This window comes from Aquarana catesbeiana, linkage group LG12 (genome assembly GCF_042186555.1).
Source record: "Aquarana catesbeiana isolate 2022-GZ linkage group LG12, ASM4218655v1, whole genome shotgun sequence".
NCBI classification, from domain to species: Eukaryota; Metazoa; Chordata; class Amphibia; order Anura; family Ranidae; genus Aquarana; species Aquarana catesbeiana.
The window spans coordinates 109,700,281-109,721,426 of record NC_133335.1 but is presented as its reverse complement, the minus strand read 5'-3'; the positions used below and the strand labels follow the sequence as shown (position 1 = coordinate 109,721,426).

At 45.2% G+C, this 21,146-nt stretch overlaps 1 protein-coding gene across 2 annotated transcripts in view; it reads left to right on the top strand.

Annotated features, from left to right (window-relative positions):
• Positions 1–3,889: 3,889 nt before the first annotated feature.
• Positions 3,890–21,146, top strand: part of CNTNAP1 (contactin associated protein 1) — a 668,106-nt gene continuing 650,849 nt past the window's right edge. For both annotated transcript variants that reach the window (XM_073608280.1, XM_073608279.1), the window contains exon 1: positions 3,890–4,148. In XM_073608280.1, coding sequence (XP_073464381.1) covers positions 4,085–4,148 — 64 coding nt within the window. In that variant the 5' untranslated portion in view covers positions 3,890–4,084. The remainder of the gene's footprint in view (positions 4,149–21,146) is intronic.

Sequence of the window (21,146 nt, the reverse complement as noted above, 5' to 3'; positions counted from 1 at the left end):
TGCGGTGTGTCTGTGAGGTGCAGTGACTGTGGGATGCGATGTCTGTGTGATGGGTCTGTGGGGTGCAGTGTGTCTGTGGGGTGCGGTGTCTGTGGGGTGTGGTGTCTGTGTGGTGGGGTGTGGTGTGTATGTGGGGTGCAGTGTGTCTGTGGGGTGTGGTGACTGGAGTGCGGTGTGTCCGTGGGGTGCGGTGTCTGGAGTGTGGTGTGTCTGTGGGTTGCGGTGTCTGTGCAGTGTGTCTGTGGGGTGCAGTGTCTGGAGTGTGGTGTGTCTGTGGGGTGTGGTGAGTTTTGGGTGTGGTGTCTGTGCAGTGTGTCTGTGTGGTGCAGTGTCTCTGTGGGGTGCGCTGTGTCTGGGGTGCGGTGTGTCTGTGGGGTGCAGTGTCTGTGAGGTGTAAGGTGTCTGTGGTTTGTCTTGTTCTGTGGGGTGCTGTGTGTCTGTGGAGTGCAGTGTCTGTGGGATGTCTTTGTCTGTGGGGTGCAAGGTGGTTGTGGGTTCAGTCTTTTTCTGTGGGGTGTGGTTAGGGTGCCCACGTGTCTCGGATTGCCTGGGATTGTCCCTGATTTCTGATTTTTGTTCCGTGTCCCGGGCACCTTCATTCCGGGACAATACAGTGTCCCGGTATGAAAAAAAACCCACACCACCAGAGTCAGAGCAGTCCGCCGACTCCGCCGCCATCCTTATAAACACTACACAGTCTCACACATGACACATCATAGGCTGCTTGCTAGGCTAGGGCCGCCCCGCGTCTAGCAACCAGTGACGTCAGCTGAGGCCTGAGGGCTGACACATGGGCAGTCAGTGTGGGCAGTGCACCTGCACCCTACGGCAGAGAGCAGCGCGCGCGCCTCCGAGAGAGAGAGCAGCCAGCCAGCACAGAGTGACACCACGCCAGTGACCAGACAGAGCCACAGTCACTTGCTGCTGGTAAGGATCATCCAGCCTTTTTCCCAGTCAGTGCCAGTCCTGGCCGGGCCACCGCCGACTACTCCCGCTGCCCGCAGCCGCTCTCCGCTGCTCTGCAGCACATTGCCATTTGCTAGCAGTGCACGGAGAAGTAACAGTTCAACTTCTCTCCTGAGCAGCCTGAGCCTCTTCCGAGTCCTCCTCCAGGCTCCCGCCCACGAGGTCCGCAAGTTTGCCACCTGCAGAGCCAGACATTGACAAACTTCCAGGACAGGTTAGTGTACTGTATTATACACACTTTGTTACAGTGAGCATGCTCCCCCTCCGTTCTGCTGTTGTTCCCCTCTGTTCTTCCTCTGTGTCCCCCTCCATTCTGCTGCTGTCCTGCTGTCCCCCTCCATTCTTCATCTGTGTCCCCCTCTGTTCTGCTGTCCCCCTCCGTTCTGCTGCTCTCCCCCACCGTTCTTCCTCCGTGTCCCCTTCCGTTTTGCAGTCCCCCTCCGTATTTCTTCTGTGTTCCCTTCCATTCTGCTGTTGTTCCCCTCCGTTCTTCCTCTGTGTCCCCCTCCGTTCTTCCTCTGTGTCCCCCTCCGTTCTGCTGCTGTCCTGCTGTCCCCCTCCGTTGTTCCTCTGTGTCCCCCTCTGTTCTGCTGTCCCCCTCCGTTCTTCCTCTGTGTCCCCCTCCGTTCTGCTGCTGTCCCCCACTGTTCTTCCTCCGTGTCCCCTTCCGTTTTGCAGTCCCCCTCCGTTCTCATTCTGTGTCCCCCTCCGTTCTGCTGCTGTCCCCCTCCGTTCTGCTGCTGTCCCCCTCCGTTCTGCTGCTGTCCCCCTCCGTTCTTCCTCTATGTCCCCCTCTGTTCTGCTGTCCCCCTCCGTTCTTCCTCCGTGTTCCCCTCCGTTCTGCTGTCCCCCTCCGTTCTTCCTCCGTGTCCCCCTCCGTTCTGCTGTTCCCCTCCGTTCTTCCTCCGTGTCCCTCTCCGTTCTGCTGCTGTCCCCCTCCGTTCTCCCTCCATGCCCCCCCCCCCGTTCTGCTGTCCATACCACCTGTCTAAACTGGTTACCACTGTTTGCTTTTTTTTCCCAAAATTTGCAAAAAAAAGTATCAAAAACCATCTTTTTTGGGCGGATGCGGGGGGGGGGGCTGGTGTCCGTGAATGGCAGTTTGAAAATGTGGTCACCCTAGGTGTAGTGTGTCTGTGGGGTGCGGCCTTTTTCTGTGCGGGGCAGTCTCTCTGTGGTGTGGTCTGGTGTGTCTGTGGGGTGCAGTGTGTCTGTGGGGTGTGGTGTCTGGAGTGCGGTGGGTCTGTGGGGTGCAGTGTCTGTAGAGTGCAGTGTGTCTGTGGCGTGCGGTGTGTCTGTGCGGTGTTTGTCTGTTTGGTGTGTCTGGAGTGCAGTGTATCTGTTGGGTTCCTCCGTATCCCCCTCTGTTCTGCTATCCCCCTCAGTTCTTCCTCTGTGTCCCCCTCCATTCTGCTGCTGTCCCCCTCCGTTCTTACTCCGTGTACCCTTCCGTTTTGCAGTTCCCCTCCGTTCTGCTGCTGTCCCCCTCCATTCTTCCTCTGTGTCCCCCTCTGTTCTGCTGTCCCCCTCCGTTCTTCCTCTGTGTCCCCCTCCATTCTGCTGCTGTCCCCCTCCGTTCTTCCACTGTGTCCCCCTCTATTCTGCTGTCCCCCTCCATTCTTCCTCCGTGTCCCCCTCCGTTCTGCTGCTATCCCCCTCTGTTCTTCCTCCGTGTCCCCCTCCGTTCTGCTGCCCCCCTCCGTTCTTCCTCCGTGTCCCCTTCCGTTCTGCTGCTGTCCCCCTCCGTTCTTCCTCCATGGCCCCCTCTGTTCTGTTCTGCTGTCCATACCACCTGTCTAAACTGGTTACCACTGTTTGTTTTTTTTCCCCAAAAATTGGCAAAAAAAGGATCAAAAACCATCTTTTTTGTGCGGGTGCGGGGGGTGTGTGTGTGTGTGTGTGTGTGTGTGTGTGTGTGTGTGTGTGTGTGTGTCCCTGAATGGCAGTTTGGAAATGTGGTCACCCTAGGTGTGGTGTGTCTGTGGGGTGCGGCCTTTTTCTGTGCGGGGCAGTCTCTCTGTGGTGTGGTCTGTTGGGTGCGGTGTGTCTTTGGGGTGCAGTGTGTCTGTGGGGTGCGGTGTCTGGAGTGTGCGGTGTCTGTGGGGTGCAGTGTGTCTGTGGGGTGCAGTGTCGACCAGAGGCGACCTGCACACGACTGCCGGGGCGACTTGCAAGACGACTTCTGTATAGAAGTCTATGCAAGTCGCCCCCAAAGTAGTACAGGAACCTTTCTTCTAAGTCGGAGCGACTTGCGTCGCTCCGATTAGAACGGTTCCATTGTACAGAACGGGAGGCGACTTGTCAGGCGGCTAGGTCGCCTGACAAGTCGTCCCCGTGTGAACCGGCTCTTAAGCTGTATCTGTGTTGCACTGTACTTTCTGTTATGTAAACAAATAATGCATTCTGTATGCAGGCCAACTAATCGATTATGGAAATAGTTGACAACTATTTTCATAATTGATAATGTTGATTTAGTTGTTTCAGCCCTAATAAGCATATGTACATCTACGCATCTGTACGCCTACGCACGCAATTTCTTTGCAAAATATAACTCACTTTTTTAACTCAGGATCTTTCTGCCAGCAAGATCCTATGCATAAACATCAGAGCATTTTTGCGTCTGTGTGCAATAGGCAATATATGCCTATGAAATAGAGATTTACAGTATATTCCAAATTATTTATTCCCATTGATATTTCATAAAATAATTGACTACAGCAATTGAAGCATTAAATTAAAAAAACATTTTAAGCTGTATATTGTATCTTTAACCAAAAAAAATCTACTAATGTGTTTCTTGTAATATCATCTGAATGCATTAATGAATCACTTCTGCTACTATTTCTAGGAAGAATGAGGACAAGAAAAGTGCGCAGCCCATACTAAAAATGTCTTCCACTTGGCTTCAGTGAAAGGCTGTCATGTGATCTCTCCCCAGCCCAGATAGGATGCTTAGAGCCACAGTGTGGGAATGACAGACTAAGCACTCTGCGCTCCGCACTGCTACTATGCTGCTATACGAAAGAAGCTGATCCTACCTCCTGTATGCCAACTTAATGCATCATTAGCATCTTCTGGACCAGCTCAGGACAAAAGCTGCAAGTTTCTACATTTCAGCATGGTTCCCTTACTGCTATTAACATGGGCTGCTGTGTTCCAGGGAGGACATTTTCACCTTGCAGGTAAGTAATCATACAAACATGGCTTTAAAAAGCCTCTTGTATTATAGGATTGGAGTGATAGAAATCAGAAACGGAGCCTCTCTAAAGTTGTGCTCTGCAATGCAGTGTCAGGAGCCCATGCAGGCACACCAAACTCTGTCTGCATTGCAGTACTCATCCCATGCACCAGTCTACCTTGATCACGCCTTTTATAAAATAGGGGCATTCTTGCTAGAAAGCATGGCATGATACCAGCTGCTTTATGCTGCATGTCGCCAAAAAAGACAACAATAAATATTGTGACTTTAGATTCTATCTTCCCATTCAAACCAATGTTAAAAAAAAAAAAAAATGATGCCCCAATTCTTATGACTTCTAAAAGAACAATAAACGATGGGTTTCAAGATACTCCACTGCAGTTTTTTAAGACAGATCTGCATTTGCTTATTTCATTGTGGGTGGGTGTTTTTTGGGTCCCTTCCAAGGATTCGAGCAACCACATAACAATCCTCAATATACATAGGAAGATGTCTTTAGAAAAGTATATATTGCTAAGCAACTAGAACAAATCCTTATTTTAAGTTTTCTGCAATTACAATTTTGTCAAGGTTAATTGCATAATTTATCAGCCATTTTTTTTTTTCCTTTGCGATTTCTATTTTATAACTAGCTAACCCTTGTAGTTTTAAAAGTTGCACATGAACTTAGGCACAAAGACATAGTCAACCCTGAAGTAAAGGGGTTGAAGGACCCTAATGCAGAACTTTTTTTTTTTCAGAATGATCTCACTGCAGTTCCATTATAAGCCTGCCCTATGCATCCCCACTCATGTTCTATGGCAATCCAGTAGGCAGATTATCTGTGCTATGTTCCTGATGGGTGTGATGTCTTCCATGGAAATAATTATTTTGGGACCAGGGCCGGGACAAGGGGTGGGCAGGAGGGGGGGCTGCCTTGGGCACTGCAGTATTATTTAAGGTTTGGGGGGGGGGCACCACAAGGAGATTGGGTGGAGGGAATTTGTGTTGGGAGGGGCAGGGTGGCAGGGGGTAAGAATTGTTTTAGGAGGGGAAATTTCAGGAGGTGTGCTAGGAGTGGTGATTTGGGGGGGGAGTTGTGTTTAGAGGGGCGATGGAGGAAGAGGTTTTGTGCTAGGAGGGGGGATTTGTGCTAGAAACTGTAATATGGTGTGTGTGGGGGGGGGGATTTGTGCTAAGAGGGGACTTTATTTTTGGGATGGGGGTTTTATGCTAGTAGAGATGATTGGGGGGGTATTTGTGCTAGGAGGAGAAAATTGGAGGCGGGGGGATTTGTGCGAAAGGGCAGGATTTGGAGTGGGGTGGGGAGGATTTGTGCTCAGAGGGAACATTTGAGGGGTAGAGGATTTGTGCTAGGAGGGGAAAGGTTTTTTTTTGGGGGGGGGTTGTGCTGGGGGCATATGAGGAGAGAGAGGATTTGAGCTCGAGAGGATTGGGGGGGCAAAGATTTGTGCCAGGATTTCAGCAGGGGGGGCGGCTTGGTACTGGGAGGAAGGGTTGATTTATGCTTAGGGGACAAGTATGCAGTTTAGTGTGCGATTCTTTTGGGGGGAGAGATTTTTGCTGACGCATAACGCTCATACATCTCAGGGAAGGGGGGGGGGCACAATTCGGCATGTTCGCCCTGGGCTCTAGATAACCTTGTGCCAGCACTGCAAAATATAAAAAAAATATATATATTTAGAGGATCTACAACATCATATTTTAATGGAAGAGGCATTGGTTTTTATGTAGCATGTTTTTATGAAGCGTTACTGAAGAAAACAAAAATTGTGGGACGCAGCATATTGTCCTTTAGTAAAGGTGAGATGGTGCTGCTGCAGCATTTTAGCAAAGCTCCCTCTGTAGGACATGACAAGTATGTTTCCTTTTTACAGAAAGTAAAGTTCTTGTAGGCTGTATTAATGTACTTTTGAAAAATATATATATATTAAAAAATAAAATTAACATCTTTTCTTACAAATGTTCTAAGTATTTATTAGAGATTACATTTTTATTTCAGGTGTAGTATTTTGTAAAAGCTAAATTAGGTATTTGTATTCATATGGACAAATTGTCATAGAGTGAAGGATATAGTGCACTCAATTTATCTTGTGAGAGGGAGATGGCTTTAGAAAAATGATTGGCTGAATTCCCATTGCCTCTTATTCATTATACTCATTAGCAAAATTAGCCAAGCTTGCCAATGCAGCGTAAAATTCAGCCAAATTTTCTTTTTGTTTGAGGTAGAGTGAGGAAGGGTTAAATTCTCTGTCAATGTCTTGTTGCTGTCTGTATCCTAGCTGGGGAGACTTTTCCTCATTCAGACAGATCAGGAAGTGAGGAGAAATCTCCCCAGTTGGGATGCAAACAGCCAAAAAGACCCAATTTTAGTAGAGAGGGGATGGTCCAGAACCTTGACTTTACTTCTGCCTCTGTACCAACTGAGAGATTTCTCTCCACTTCGTGACCAGATGGCAGGCGTCAGACAGAACAGGAAGAAATCTCCTTGACAGGGCACAGCTGGAGATGGGCTATTTTTTTTTAAATAGATGTAATTTTTGTTTTTTCTATATTCCTATAACTAAATGAATCTGAAGAGAGAAAAATGTTCACCAACAGCAGGCTGGCCAATAGCCCAAGGTAATAAGGTCAGTCAAGGTAAAGCAGGATGTGTCTGTCAGTGTGGTGAGTGGGTGTTTAGGAGACACTGCCCTACAAACTTGTAGTTCTACAGTCAAAGGAGAAATATCAGAGGGGCATAATTAGCTTAGCATTTTTACATTGATACCTGTGATTTGACATTAAAAGACTTCTATATAAAAAAGGAAAAATGTCGAGGCATGCTTGGAGTTCTTGCTCTACTTAGACAGGAGAGACAGCAGTACCTGGGACCCATGCCCAAATCTAGGGGGGTGCTGGGATGGGCTGCGCCCACCCCCCCCATTTCATTTCTGTGGCCCCCCCCCAAAGGAGCTCAGCTGAGAGCCCTGCCAGCAGTGACCCCTGTCCCCTGCCCTAACAGCAGTGACCCTTGTCCTCTGCCCTGCCAGCAGTGACTCCTGTCAGGAACCCTGCTGACCCCTGTACACTGTCCTGATGACCCCTGCGCTCCGCCTGTGGACCAATGTACACTGCCCTGTCGAATACTGTCTTCTGCCCTGCAGACCCATGTACGCGGCCCTTCTGATTTCTGTCCTCCACCATGCTATCCCCATTCACTGCCTTTCTGACCCCCTGTCCTCCATCCTGCTAACCCCATACATTACCTTTCTGACCCCTGTCCTCTGCCATGCTGAACCCTGTACACTGCCCTACAAACAAATGGCTTCTGTACACTGCCTTACAAACTGCTGACCCTCTCCACTGCCCTGCTGACCCCCCCATCCTCTGCTCCATGACATTTTTTACTGCACCCCTACATCAGACAGGTTAGATCTGGCCCTGCTGGGACCTATAGTTCTACAAAGACAGGAGAGGAACCCATAAATGGGAATTGTAGTTTTACATATATAGGGGAAACATCAGGGAGGCTTTCTTGGTGTTGTAGTTCTACACAGACAAACTAGACATCCATGACTGGAACTTGAAGTTCCACATACACACGAACAATCTCAGTGGGACATGCTTGGCAGGCAAAGGCAGGAGAGGAACCAGGGGACCAGTGTGATGTGCTGTGACTTCTAGTTCCACAGAGGCAGGAGAGGAACCAGTGGAGCATTGGGATGCTGGACTTTCTACTTCTACAGAGACGAGAGAGGAACCAGTGGGACATACTGGGACTTCTAGTTCTACAGAGATGGGAGAGGAACCCCAGGGGCATGCTGTTCTAGTTATACAAAGACATCTAGTTCTACAAAGACAGGTGAAGAACCAGCAGTGGGAAATGCTGGGACATCTAGTTCTACAGAGACAAGAGTAACCAGTGGGACATACTAGGACTTCTAGTTCTGCAGAGAACTGGTTGGGAGGGGCAGTGGGCATGCTGGGCCTCTAATTCTACAGAAACAGGAAGATGGGAACCAGTAGACCAGTGGGATGTGCTGGAACTTCTAGTTCTACAGAGACAGGAGAGGAACCAGTGGGACATGTTGGGACCTCTAGTTCTACAGAGACAGGAGATGAACTAGTGTGACATGCTGCGACTTTTGTTTCTACAGAGACAGGGGTAGAACCAGTGGTATGCACTAGGACTTCTTGTTCTACAAATAGTGGAACCAGTGGACCAATGGTATGTGCTGGTACTACTAGTTCTACAGAGACAGAAGAGGAACTAGTAGACCCATTGGACGTGCTAGGACTTCTACTTCAGCCGAGAGAGTAGACGAACCAGTGGGGCATGCTGAGACTTCTAGTTCTACAGAGACAGGAGAGGAAGCAGTGGGTTTTTGCTGGGACTTCTAGTACTTCAAAGACAGGAGAGGAACCAGTGGTCTAATGGGACATGCTGGGACTTCTAGTTCAGCAGAGGAACCAGTGGGGCATGCTGAGACTTCTGTTTCTACAGAGACAGGAGAGGAACCAGTGGGAAATGCTGGGACTAGTTTTACACAGACAAGTGAGCCAATGGAACATGTTGGGGCATCTAGTTCTACAGAGAAATTAGTGGAACACGCTGAGACCTCTAGTTCCACAGAGACAGCAGAGGAACCAGAGGGAATTGCATGGATTTCTAGTTCTAAAAAAGGAGAGGCAGCAGCAGGGGCAGACTGATAACTCATGGGGCCCCCGGGCAATCAGAGATTATGGGGCCACACAGTATACACACACACAGTATACAATCACACAGTATACACATACATGTACACACAGTATACACAGACAGATGTAAAAAAAAACACAGATTTATACATACTGTCCCTGGTTTTACTGAGGCTGGCAAACCTAATGGGGCCCCCTAGTGGCCCAGGGCCCTCGGGCAGTTTCCAAGTGGCTCAATGGTCAGTCCTCCCCTGGGCAGCAGTGAGACCTGCTGAAATTTTTAGTTCTGCAGAGGCAGGAGAGGCACGCACCAGAGATAGAGGAGGCATTAGTGAGGCATGCTTAAAACCTATAGTTCTGTAAAGACAGGAGAGGAATCAGTGATATGTGCTGGGGTTTCTAGTTCTACAGAGACAAAAGAGGCACCACTGGGATATATTGGGATTTCTACTTCTACAGAAACAGGAGAGGCACCAGTGGGATATGCTAGGATTTCTAGTTCTACAGAGACAAGAGAAGCACCATTGGGGGCATGTTGTGACTTTTGGTTCCCAGTAGAGTACACCCGAGGGAGATGGCGGAACTTTTAGATTCACAGGAGAGACACGCTGGGACCTACAAACAGAAGAAATGCCAAATACTGTGAGCACCCAGTTAGCATAAATAGTCAAAACGCCTGTCTTGGGCCTAATTCACTTAAGGCCAACAAGGAAAATAAATTACCTGATTGGGACTCAGTTACCACTATGTAAATATGAAATGCCAGAACTTACCAATAAAGCAAAAACTGCTTGAAGCACCATGGCATACAATTTATAACACATACAAAATATGTACATAAATATTTGGCCAAGATATGTTAAATACCTCCAGCTGTGTGATGTTGGCACCCCATGTTTGTAAAACCTAAATAAAAATATACCATTCGTTTGTGCTGCGTTTGTGCTGATTTGTGCCGCAAAAATGAGCGTTTGTGCTGGTTCGGTTTCTGAGATAATAAACATTAAATTTAATGCAAGCCCCACCCACTTTTCACCCCATGTTGCTGAATTTCAAAAACAGATGTGCCATTCGTTTGTGCCGCGTTTGTGCTGGTTTGTGCCGCAAAGATAAACGTTTGTGCCACTTTGGTTGCGGAGGTATTGTGAGTTAAATTTGATGAAACCCCGCCCACTTTGCACCCCATGTTGCTGAATTTTAAAAACAAACGTGCCATTCGTTTGTGCCGTGTTTGTGCTGGTTTGTACCGCAAAAATAAACGTTTGTGCTGCTTTGGTTTCAAGGATATTGAGCATTGTATTTGCTGAAACCCTGTCCACTTTGCATCCCATGTTGCTGAATTAAAAAAAAAAAAAAAGTGCCATTCGTTTGTGCCGCCTTTGTGCTGGTTTGTGCTGCAGAAATAAACGTTTGTGCCGCTTTGGTTGCGGAGATATTGTGCGTTTATATGTTGTCAGACCACACTGACTTTACACCTCGTTGTTGTTAAATCTTACGTACAGAACCTATACTCAGCTTGGGTTTCCTTAATGTAAAGCTCCTCCCACTGTACCGGGCACTGCACTTCATACTGTACCCTGGAAAAGGCAGCATTGGAGCTCGAACAACTTTTTGCTTGATGGTTTCACTTCTAGCTCAGGGAATCCAGGGTAAATTTTTAACATCTTTAATCTTACTTATTATTATTATTAATAATTATGCAATGTTTGCAATTGCAGTGAAAATAATACATTTGGACTAGGTGATTGTGTGTTTGCTGTGTGTATAGAAACTATTTTGTTGCAATACTAGCACTAGCAAGACAACCTAATATAGTGGTCAGGTGGCAACCCTAGTTGTGTTAATAACTGATGTCCCCATGTACTGTATACATCCTGTGTTCAGGGTTAGCCAGAATGTAAAATCATTGTAGTAACATACAGAAATGCTTTAAACCACAGGGTAATCAAGGGCATTAGGGTACATTAAACACCTTTTATTCTAGGTATGCACCCAGCAAAATGTGTTTAGAAAATAACGGTGATCTCCAGTGCTCTGGGGTAGAGTCTTTTCAGAATGTGTCACACATGGCAGTGAAAATTTCTACCTTCGCACACCAATGTGCTGAAGTGACTGTAGTCACTATTTATTTTTTTTATTTTCAATGCAACAACAGCATGAGGCCTAAATTCAACACACAACGCATGAGCAGAATTTGCAAAATACGAGTTTACAAAGGTGCACAAAATATGCATCTTTGTAAATGTGGATATGCACTTACTGTCTGTTCGTACATAATCCGTTTAATGCCTAAGCCTATTTCTGAAATTTGTTGCTCACAAGTTAAAATCCATATTTTTTGCTAGAAAATTACGTAGAACCCCCAAACATTTTTTATATATATATATATATATATATATATATATATATATATATATATATATATATATATATTTATATTAGCAGAGAATCTAGAGAATAGACCAAACCAGCACAAACGAATGACATGTTTGTTTTTAAAATTCAGCAACATGGGATGCAAAGTGGGCGGGGTTTCAGCAACTATAACGCACAATATCTCCGCAACCAAAGTGGCACAAACGTTTATTTTTGCGGCACAAACGAATGGCACATTTGTTTTTAAAATTCAGCAACATGGAGTGCAAAGCGGCACAAAAGTTTATTTTTGCGGCACAAACCAGCACAAACGTGGCACAAACGAATGGCGCGTTTTTTTTAAAATTCAGCAACATGGGGTGCAAAGTGAGCGGGGTTTCAGCAAATAAAAAGCACAATATCTCCTAAAACCAAAGCGGCACAAACATTTATTTTTGCTGCACAAACACGGCACAAACGAATGGCACATTTGTTTTTAAAATTCAACAACATGGGGTGCAAAGTGGGCGGGGCTTGCATTAAATTGAATATTTAATATCTCAGAAACCGTACCGGCACAAACGCTCATTTTTGTGGCACAAATCGGCACAAACGCGCCACAAACGAATGGTATATTTTTATTTAGGCTTTACAAACATGGGGTGCCAACTTCACACAGCTAATACCTCCCCATAATCTGCTCCTATATTGATATACTTCATACTAATCTCAATAGTGTTAACAAACCCAGTGATATGTACAGTGGGTATAGAAAAGGGTCACCCCCCTTTTTAAAATAATCACATGTTGTTGCTTTGCAGCCTGAAATGAGGACAGACACAATTTTTGTTTTATCCAGCTGCATTTACAATTTATTACATCCAAGTGAAAGATATAACAGCAACATATCAGAAAAAGATAAAAAAAAAACCCCAGAATCACCAAGTTGAAAACAGGATCACCCCCTTGTGTCAGTGTTTTGTTAAACCACCTTTTGCTTTCATTACAGTCTGTTGGGATATGTCCCTATAACGTTGCACATCTAGACTGTGCAATAACCACCTTTTGCTTTCATTACAGTCTGTTGGGATATGTCCCTATAACGTTGCACATCTAGACTTTGCAATATTTTAAATAATAATATACCTGAGCCTGATCCGATCCAGCGATGTGCACGAGAGCAGCAGCTCTCAATGCTGTTTACCTCCTCCCTGTGCAGATTGATAGCCATTGCCTCCTGCTGTTTTTAATCAAATGCTGTGCCGAGTGAGCGGGGGGTGGGGCTGAGCGGGGTGCTCCCATGGAAAGCCGCTTTCCAAGGGAGCACTGAGTGGTGGGGAGGAGCCTGGAGCACCAGCAGGGGACCCCAGAAGAAGAGAATCGGGGCTGCTCTGTGCAAAACTATTGCATAGAGCAGGTAAATTTATCGTGTTTGTTATTTTAATAAAAAAAAAATAAAGCTTTAATGTCATTTTAAAGGGTTAGCCTGTAAAGATGTTTAACTCTCCAGCACTTACAAAAAAACTGAAATATCAGTTTTGGGTGAATTCCAAAACCGTAAAATTCATCAATAATTTCCTGTGGATGAGAAGTAAATTCAGTGTACTCTAACGAAGTCTTTACCTTCATCTGTTGGCCTTGGTCTTGTGCCATAATCATATTGCCTGCATATTCCATCTAGTCATTAGTTGCATTATTGATCATCTGCTAAACCATTATCTGTAATGTATAGTTGAATTTTTTATTACCATCCACTTCACAGTGACTCTGCATAAATCTAACATTAAGGGCCTGGTCACCCCATATTATTGCGTTGGTACGCATTGAGCTGCACTGAAGGTGCATTGGACGTCCTTTTTAGAATGATGTGCTATGAAGTGCCTTGCTGCAATAGCACAGTATGCCTAATTATTAACCTTGCGTTATGTTGTCTTATTTTTTAATGCATATCTCTCAGGATTCACATTTTGCAGGGTTCTGCACCATTTTATTTCTAGGGTGTATAAACTTAAGGACACTATTACATTTTGTCACAGATCTCCCCCCCCCCCCCCCCCCCCGATGGGAGATCAGTGATGCATCAAAATGATTATTGTAAGTGGCTTTTTTGCATAGGACCAGAGTGCATTTTCTTGGAGCTGTTTTGGTTTACACTTCAAGGTCATGTTTTTGATGTTGCTGGGTAATAGGACAGCTCAAGCTAGCTTAAAGAGAAAGTAAACTGTGCACAATTTGTACCTATAGGTAAGCCTATAATAAGGCTTACCTATAGGTACTGTAAATATCTCCTAAATTTATACAGCTTAGGAGATATTTACATTACATGCAGCCGATTACGTCATCGGCACATGCGCTCTGAAGGAACGCCACCCGTGCCATTCCTTCAGATACATGTGCCGTGAATGACGGCTCCCCCGCACATGCGACGTGTGACGTGTTCACGGCTCTGGCCTTTCACAGAATCGGAGTCTGCGGACCCGGAAGGAAGACCAGGTGAAGATGGACGCTGCCATCCAGCGATTACATCGCATCGCTGGAGCATTTTGTTTTTATGTAAGTTTCACATAATGCGCTAGTATGCGATGCATAGTATGCCTTTGCCGGTTTAAAATGACAGTTTTCCTAGTTGGAAGGTTATAAGTGCTGTCAAATGAATATCACCCAGCAACAAACAGTAGTAGTTGCAGCTCATCTCCAGACTATTATTTTCTGAATGGATCCCCTAGTTAGTTAAAACAAATGCATCTTGATTTGCAATACACACCCCCCCAAACTATTTAGCACCAGCCGCCACAAGATGTCCTAATCTTGTCCTTACAGTGCCTTAAAGTATTCACACCCCTTAAAATTTTCCACACTTTGTCATGTTACAACCAAAAATGTAAATGTATTTTATTTATATGATAGACCAACACAAAGTGGCACATAATTGTGAAGTGGAAGAAAAATGATAAATGGTTTTCAAAATGTTTTACAAATATATATCTGAAAATTTTGGCTTGCATTTGCATTCAGCCCCCTTTACTCTGATACCCCTAACTAAAATCTAGTAGAACCAATTGTCTTCAGAGGTCACCTAACTAGTAAATAGAGTCCACCTGTGTGTAAATTAATACCAGTATAAATACAGTTGTTCTATGAAGCCCTTAGAGGTTTGTTAGAGAACCTTCATGATCAAACCGCATCATGGATGTCAAGGAACACACCAGATAGGTCAGGGATAAAGTTGTGGAGAAGTTTAAAGCAGGGTTAGGCTATAAAAAAATATCCCAAGCTTTGAACCTCTCACGAAGCACTGTTCAATCCATCATCCAAAAATGGAAAGAGTATGGCACAACTGCAAACCTACCAAGACATGGCCATCCACCTAAACTGACAGACCGGGCAAGGAGAGCATTAATCAGAGAAGCAGCCAAGAGGCCCATGGTAATTCTGGAGGAGCTGCAGAGATCCACAGCTCAGGTGGGGGAATCTGTCCACAGGATAACTATTGGATATACACTCCACAAATCTGTCCTTTATGGAAAAGTGGCAAGAAGAAAGCCATTGTTGAAAGAAAGCCATAAGAAGTCCCGTTTGCAGTTTACAAGAAGCCATGTGGGGGACACAGCAAACATGAGGAAGAAGGTGCTCTGGCCAGATGAGACCAAAATTTAACTTTTTGGTCTAAAAGCAAAACGCTATGGGTTGTGGAAAACAAACACTGCACATCTCCCTGAACACACCATCCCCACCGTGAAACATGGTGGTGGCAGTATCGTGTTGTGGGGATACTTTTCTTCAGCAGGGACAGGGAAGCTGGTCAGAGTTGATGGGAAGATGGATGGAGCCAAATACAGGGCAATCTTGAAGAAAGCCTGTTATGGGGCGTACACACGGGTGGACTTCTCGACCGGACTGGTCCGACGGACTTTCCGAAGGACTTTCAACAGACTTTTGACGGACTTCCGACGGATTTTTTAACGAACGGACTTGCCTTCACACGATCACACCAAAGTCCGACTGATTTGTACGTGATGACGTACACCGGACTAAAATAAGGAAATTGATAGCCAGTAGCCAATAGCTGCCCTAGCGTCGGTTTTTGTCCATCGGACTAGCATACAGACGAGTGGATTTCTGGGTCCGGCGGAGTTACGACGTAAAGATTTGAAGCATGTTCCAAATCTAAAGTCCGTCAGATTTTTTACTGGAAAAGTCCGCTGAAGGTCCAATGAAGCCCACACACGATCGGATTGTCCGCCGGACTCGGTCTATCGGACCAGTCTGGTCGAAAAGTCCGACCGTGTGTACGCCGCTTTAGACTCTGCAAAAGACTTGAGACTGGGGCGGAGGTTCCCCTTCCAGCAGGACAACGACCCTAAACAGACAGCCAGAGCTACAATGGAATGGTTTAGATCAAAGCATATTCATGTGTTATGGGGCGTACACACGGTCGGACTTTTCGTCTACAAAAGTCCAACGGACACCGACGGACTAAAGCTGGCTGGTAATCCGATCGTGTGTGGGCTTCTCCGGACTTTCTGCAGACTTTTTCAGCCTCAAATCCGACGGACTTTAGATTTGAAACATGCTTCAAATCTTTACGTCGTAACTACGACGGACCCCGAAATCCGCTCGTCTGTGTGCTAGTCCGACGGACAAAAACCCACGCTAGGGCAGCTATTGGCTACTGGCTATGAACTTCCTTATTTTAGTCCGGTGTACGTCATCACGTACGAATCCGTCGGACTTTTGTGTGGTCGTGTGTAGGCAAGTCCGTTCGTTAGAAAGTCTGCTGCAAGTCCGCCGAAAGTCCGCCGGAAGTCTGTCGGACAGGCTGTCGGACTTTTGTAGACGAAAAGTCCGACCGTGTGTACGCCCCATTAGAATGGCCCAGTCAAAGTCTAAAAATTAATCCAATTGAGAATCTGTGGCAGGACTTGAAAATTGCTGTTCAGACGTTCTCCATCCAATCTGACAGAGCTTGAGCTATTTTGTAAAGAAGAATGGGCAAAGATGTCAATCTCTAGATATGCAAAGCTGGTAGAGACATCCTCAAAAAGACTTGCAGCTGTAATTGTTATTTTCCTTCCACTTCACAATTATGTGCCACTTTGTGTTGGTCTATCACATAAACTCCCAATAAAATACATTTACGGTTTGGATTGTAACATGACAAAATGTGGAAAATTTCAAGGGGTGTGAATACTTTCTCAAGGTACTGTAGTCTCTTGTGAGTTCCAAGCACCAATGACTCAGCCCCCCGGCAATCAGTGTCATGATGCAGAGTGAAAGGGGCACTGATCAGCATCAGCACACACTCCAGTCTCTGCATCATTGAGGACCACCCATTGTGGAAAAGAAGATGCGAAGAGGAAGAGTACCTAGTGCATTTACCGCCCCCTGACTGACCAACTGCAAGGTATTATGCCCAGGGGTCATGTTAGTGCGGCTAGATTTATAAAAATGGTCACACTTGGGGGGGCAGTACCGCAGTCGAATGCGATCCATGCAAGTGAATGAGGCCACGTTGAACCACCCTGCAACTATTTACAATGCACACACTTGCGGTTTGGTGCAACAGGGTTTCGAAGGTTAAAACAGGCAGTGAGAAGGCGACATATCCCCTTTGAGCTGCCTGTGAAATGCCTCTAAAAAGCGATCCACTGTGGATCACTTTTCACAGGGTTGGTGAACACCGCTGCAAGTGTGAAGGAGGCCTAACATATGGATTTTGCATGTTTTAGGAGCACATTGCTAAATTGCTACAGCAACATTTAGCTTCAACCCATCACACCATAATATATTCTTAGTCTGTGCTGTGCATTGAGGTGAATTCATGCCATTACTTCCTGGAAGGGCAGCAAGTATCTTCTCATCTCTGAATAAGCAGAATGCAGTCTGTGCTGACAGTGCACTATCAGTCCCAATGATGCTTCCATCAGGATGCTTGGCGCATTTTTATGCAGCCAACAACCTTCTGTCCTCTTTTCACCAGCTTAGATTTTCCGCTGTCCACGTTTAAAGTTAAATACATTTTAAGGTACATCAAAACAAATTTCATTACCTTAAAAAGCACCCTAAGCTTTAATAGAAAACCCTGTCCCCTGCCAAAATACTGTAAAGAAGAACCCTTGCTCTCTTTATTAATATCTCTTGTATCATGTTTGCAGGATCTGACCATCTCTTATATGCAGTCTCTGACCATCTGTTGTGTTATCTCCGCAGTCTCTTACCATCTCTTGTATCCTGTCCTTAAATTGATTATAAAGTCTCGTTTTTTTCCTATAAAAATAACAAACCTGTTACTTTTACCTGCTCTGTTGCAGTGGATTTGCACAGAGCAGCTCCGATCCTCATCCTCTCAGGTGCCTCTTCGCTGCCCCTGGCCCCTCCCTCCTGTTCAGTGCCCCCACAGTAAGCAGCTTGCTATGGGAGCACCCGAGCTGAGTCACAGCTCCGTGTGTCCATTCGGACACGGACGCCCCACCCGGCCCCGCCCCCTCTCTCCCTTTATTGGCTAGCTGACTTTGATGGACAGCAGCGGGAGCCAATGGCTCCACTGCTGTGTCTATGCCAATCAGGAAGGAGAACTTCGGCAGAGATATATGTGGACATCGCTGAACATAGAGGTATCTCAGGTAAGTATTAGGGGTGCAAAGAAGACTTATGCCCTGTACACGCGGTCGGACATTGATCGGACATTCCGACAACAAAATCCATGGATTTTTCCAACAGATGTTGGCTCAAACTTGTCTTGCATACACACGGTCACACAAAGTTGTCAGAAAATCCAATAACGCTGAACGCGGTGATGTAAAACGCGTACGTCGAGACTATAAAAGGGGCAGTAGCCAATAGCTTTCATCTCTTAATTTATTCTGAGCATGCATGGCACTTTGTGCGTTGGATTTGTGTACACACGATCGGAATTTCCGACAACGGATTTTGTTGTCGGAAAATTTTATAGCAAACTCTCAAACTATGTGTGTCGGAAATTCCGATGGAAAATGTGTGATGGTGCCCACACACGGTCAGAATTTCCGACAACAAGGTCCTATCACACATTTTCCGTCTGAAAATCTGACCGTGTGTACAAGGCATTAGAATGCATTAAGCTAAATAACCTTCTGACAATACAACCCCTTTAAAGTGATACTAAACCTTAATTTTTCAAACTAAAATAACAACCGTGGTATACTTCAAACCATTGCACAGAGCAGCCCCGATCCTCCTTTCCTGGGGTTCCCTGGCGGCATTTCAGGACCCCTGTCTTTGGCACCCGTGCGTGCCCGCTCTTGAGCCGCCCAGTCTATTGGCACAGAGCGGGTGACTCGGTTCCGCCCTCCACTCCCTCATCACAGCATTTGATTAACAGCAGCGGGAGCTATTGGCCTCAGCTTGCAGAGCTTGGATTCATTGAATGAGTTTACCAAAAATGTAAATATTGTAGAATATACAGCCTCATGCTACTTAACTAAGCTCATTTTCATGCGGAATAAACTAAAATTATTAATGTATCCTAAATAGAAAACTATCTTTAGATAGATTTTTACTTCAAAAGCATTTTATTAAAATAAATTTGATAAAAATCTAAAATAATCCGATTTAAATAAAAAAAATCTTATTTTTTTTATTTTTTTTTAAAAACATCATTGATTTTTATCCACCCTGGAAGGGGTTAACATCAGGGTCGATCAGAGGGTTAAAAGTATGCCTAAGTTGTGCTTACTAACTGTGGGGGGAGGTGCTTTGACTGGACGAAGGCAAAGATCTGTGTTCCTACATAGCAGAAATACAGGATCAGTACCTTCCCCTCTGACAGAACGACAATCTGCCTTGTTTACACAGGCAGACTGCCGTTCTGCTTGTGTCCTGAATGATCAATGATCACATCAGAAGCGGATTGCCGGCAGCGCGCGAGCGCTCCAGACCTGAAATTGGCCACCCCACCACAGTAAATTTACGTGGGGTGGTCAAGAACCAGTTAACATGAATAACTCACCACCAAGTTCACTATATGAACCTGCAAGTGCATGTTACCTCAGCTTGCAGAGCTTGGATTCATTGAATTAATTTACCAAAAATGTAAATATTGTAGAATATACAGCCTCATGCTACTTAACTAAGCTCATTTTCATGCTCATTTTCAAAGTCCGACGGATTCGTACGTGATGACGTACACCGGACTAAAATAAGGAAGTTGATAGCCAGTAGCCAATAGCTGCCCTAGCGTCGGTTTTTGTCCATCGGACTAGCAAACAGACGAGCGGATTTCTGGGTCCGGCGGAGTTACGACGTAAAGATTTGAAGCATGTTCCAAATCTAAAGTCCGTCAGATTTTTGACTGGAAAAGTCCGCTGAAGGTCCAATGAAGCCCACACATGATCGGATTGTCCGCCGGACTTGGTCCGTCGGACCAGTCCGGTCGAAAAGTCCGACCGTGTGTACGCCGCTTTAGATTCTGCAAAAGACTTGAGACTGGGGCGGAGGTTCACCTTCCAGCAGGACAACGACCCTAAACAGACAGCCAGAGCTACAATGGAATGGTTTAGATCAAAGCATATTCATGTGTTAGAATGGCCCAGTCAAAGTCCAAAAATTAATCCAATTGAGAATCTGTGGCAGGACTTGAAAATTGCTGTTCAGACGTTCTCCATCCAATCTGACAGAGCTTGAGCTATTTTGCAAAGAAGAATGGGCAAAGATGTCACTCTCTAGATATGCAAAGCTGGTACAGACATCCCCAAAAAGCTTTGCAGCTGTAATTGCAGCAAAAGGGGGTTCTATAAAATATTGACTCAGGGGGGCTGAATTCAAATGCATGCCACACTTTTCACATATTTATTTGTAAAAAAAATAGAAAACCTTTTATTATTTTCCTTCCACTTCACAATTATGTGCCACTTTGTGTTGGTCTATCACATAAACTTCCAATAAAATACATTTACGTTTTGGATTGTAACATGACAAAATGTGGAAAATTTCAAGGGGTATGAATACTTTCTCAAGGAACTGTAGTCTCCCGGGTTGATGATTGAGGACTCACTGTGAGTTCCAAGCACCATTGACCCCGCTCCCCCGCAATCACAGTGTCATGATGCAGAGTGAAAGGGGCACTGATCAGCATCAGCACACACTCCAGTCTCTGCATCATTGAGGACCACCCATTGTGGAAAAGAAGATGCAAAGAGGAAGAGTACCTAGTGCATTTACCGCCCCTAACTGACTAACTGCATGTTATTATGCCCAGGGGTCATGTTAGAGCTGCAAGATTTATAAAAATGGTCACAATTGGGGGGCAGTACCGCAGTCGAATGCGATCCATGCAAGTGAATGAGGCCACGTTGAACCACCCTGCAACAGGTTAAAACAGGCAGTGAGAAGGCGACATATCCACTTTGAGCTGCCTGTGAAATGCCTCTAAAAAGCGATCCACCATGGGTTCTGCTGCAGCAGATAAGGTGTTTTATCCTAATGCACAGAATGTCAGGTTAGTAAAACTGCAATATCAGAACCTATTCAATCATACAGTTTGTAGTGTACATAGATTTGCAAAACAATGAAAAAAAAGGAATATTCCTGAACTGTTTTATCTCATGGTTACTGTGAAATTGTGTGAATGCATCAATGCAAGTGCATGTTACCTCAGCTTGCAGAGCTTGGATTCATTGAATGAGTTTACCAAAAACGTAAATATTGTAGAATTTACAGCCTCATGCTACTTAACTAAGCTCATTTTCATGCTGAATAAACTAAAATTATGAATGTATCCTAAATAGAAAACTATCTTTAGATAGATTTTTACTTCAAAAGCATTTTATTAAAATAAATTTGATAAAAATCTAAAATAATCTGATTTAAATAAAAAAAATCTGATTTTTTTATTTAAAAACATCATTGATTTTTATCCACCCTGGAAGGGGTTAACATCAGGGTCGATCAGAGGGTTAAAAGTATGCCT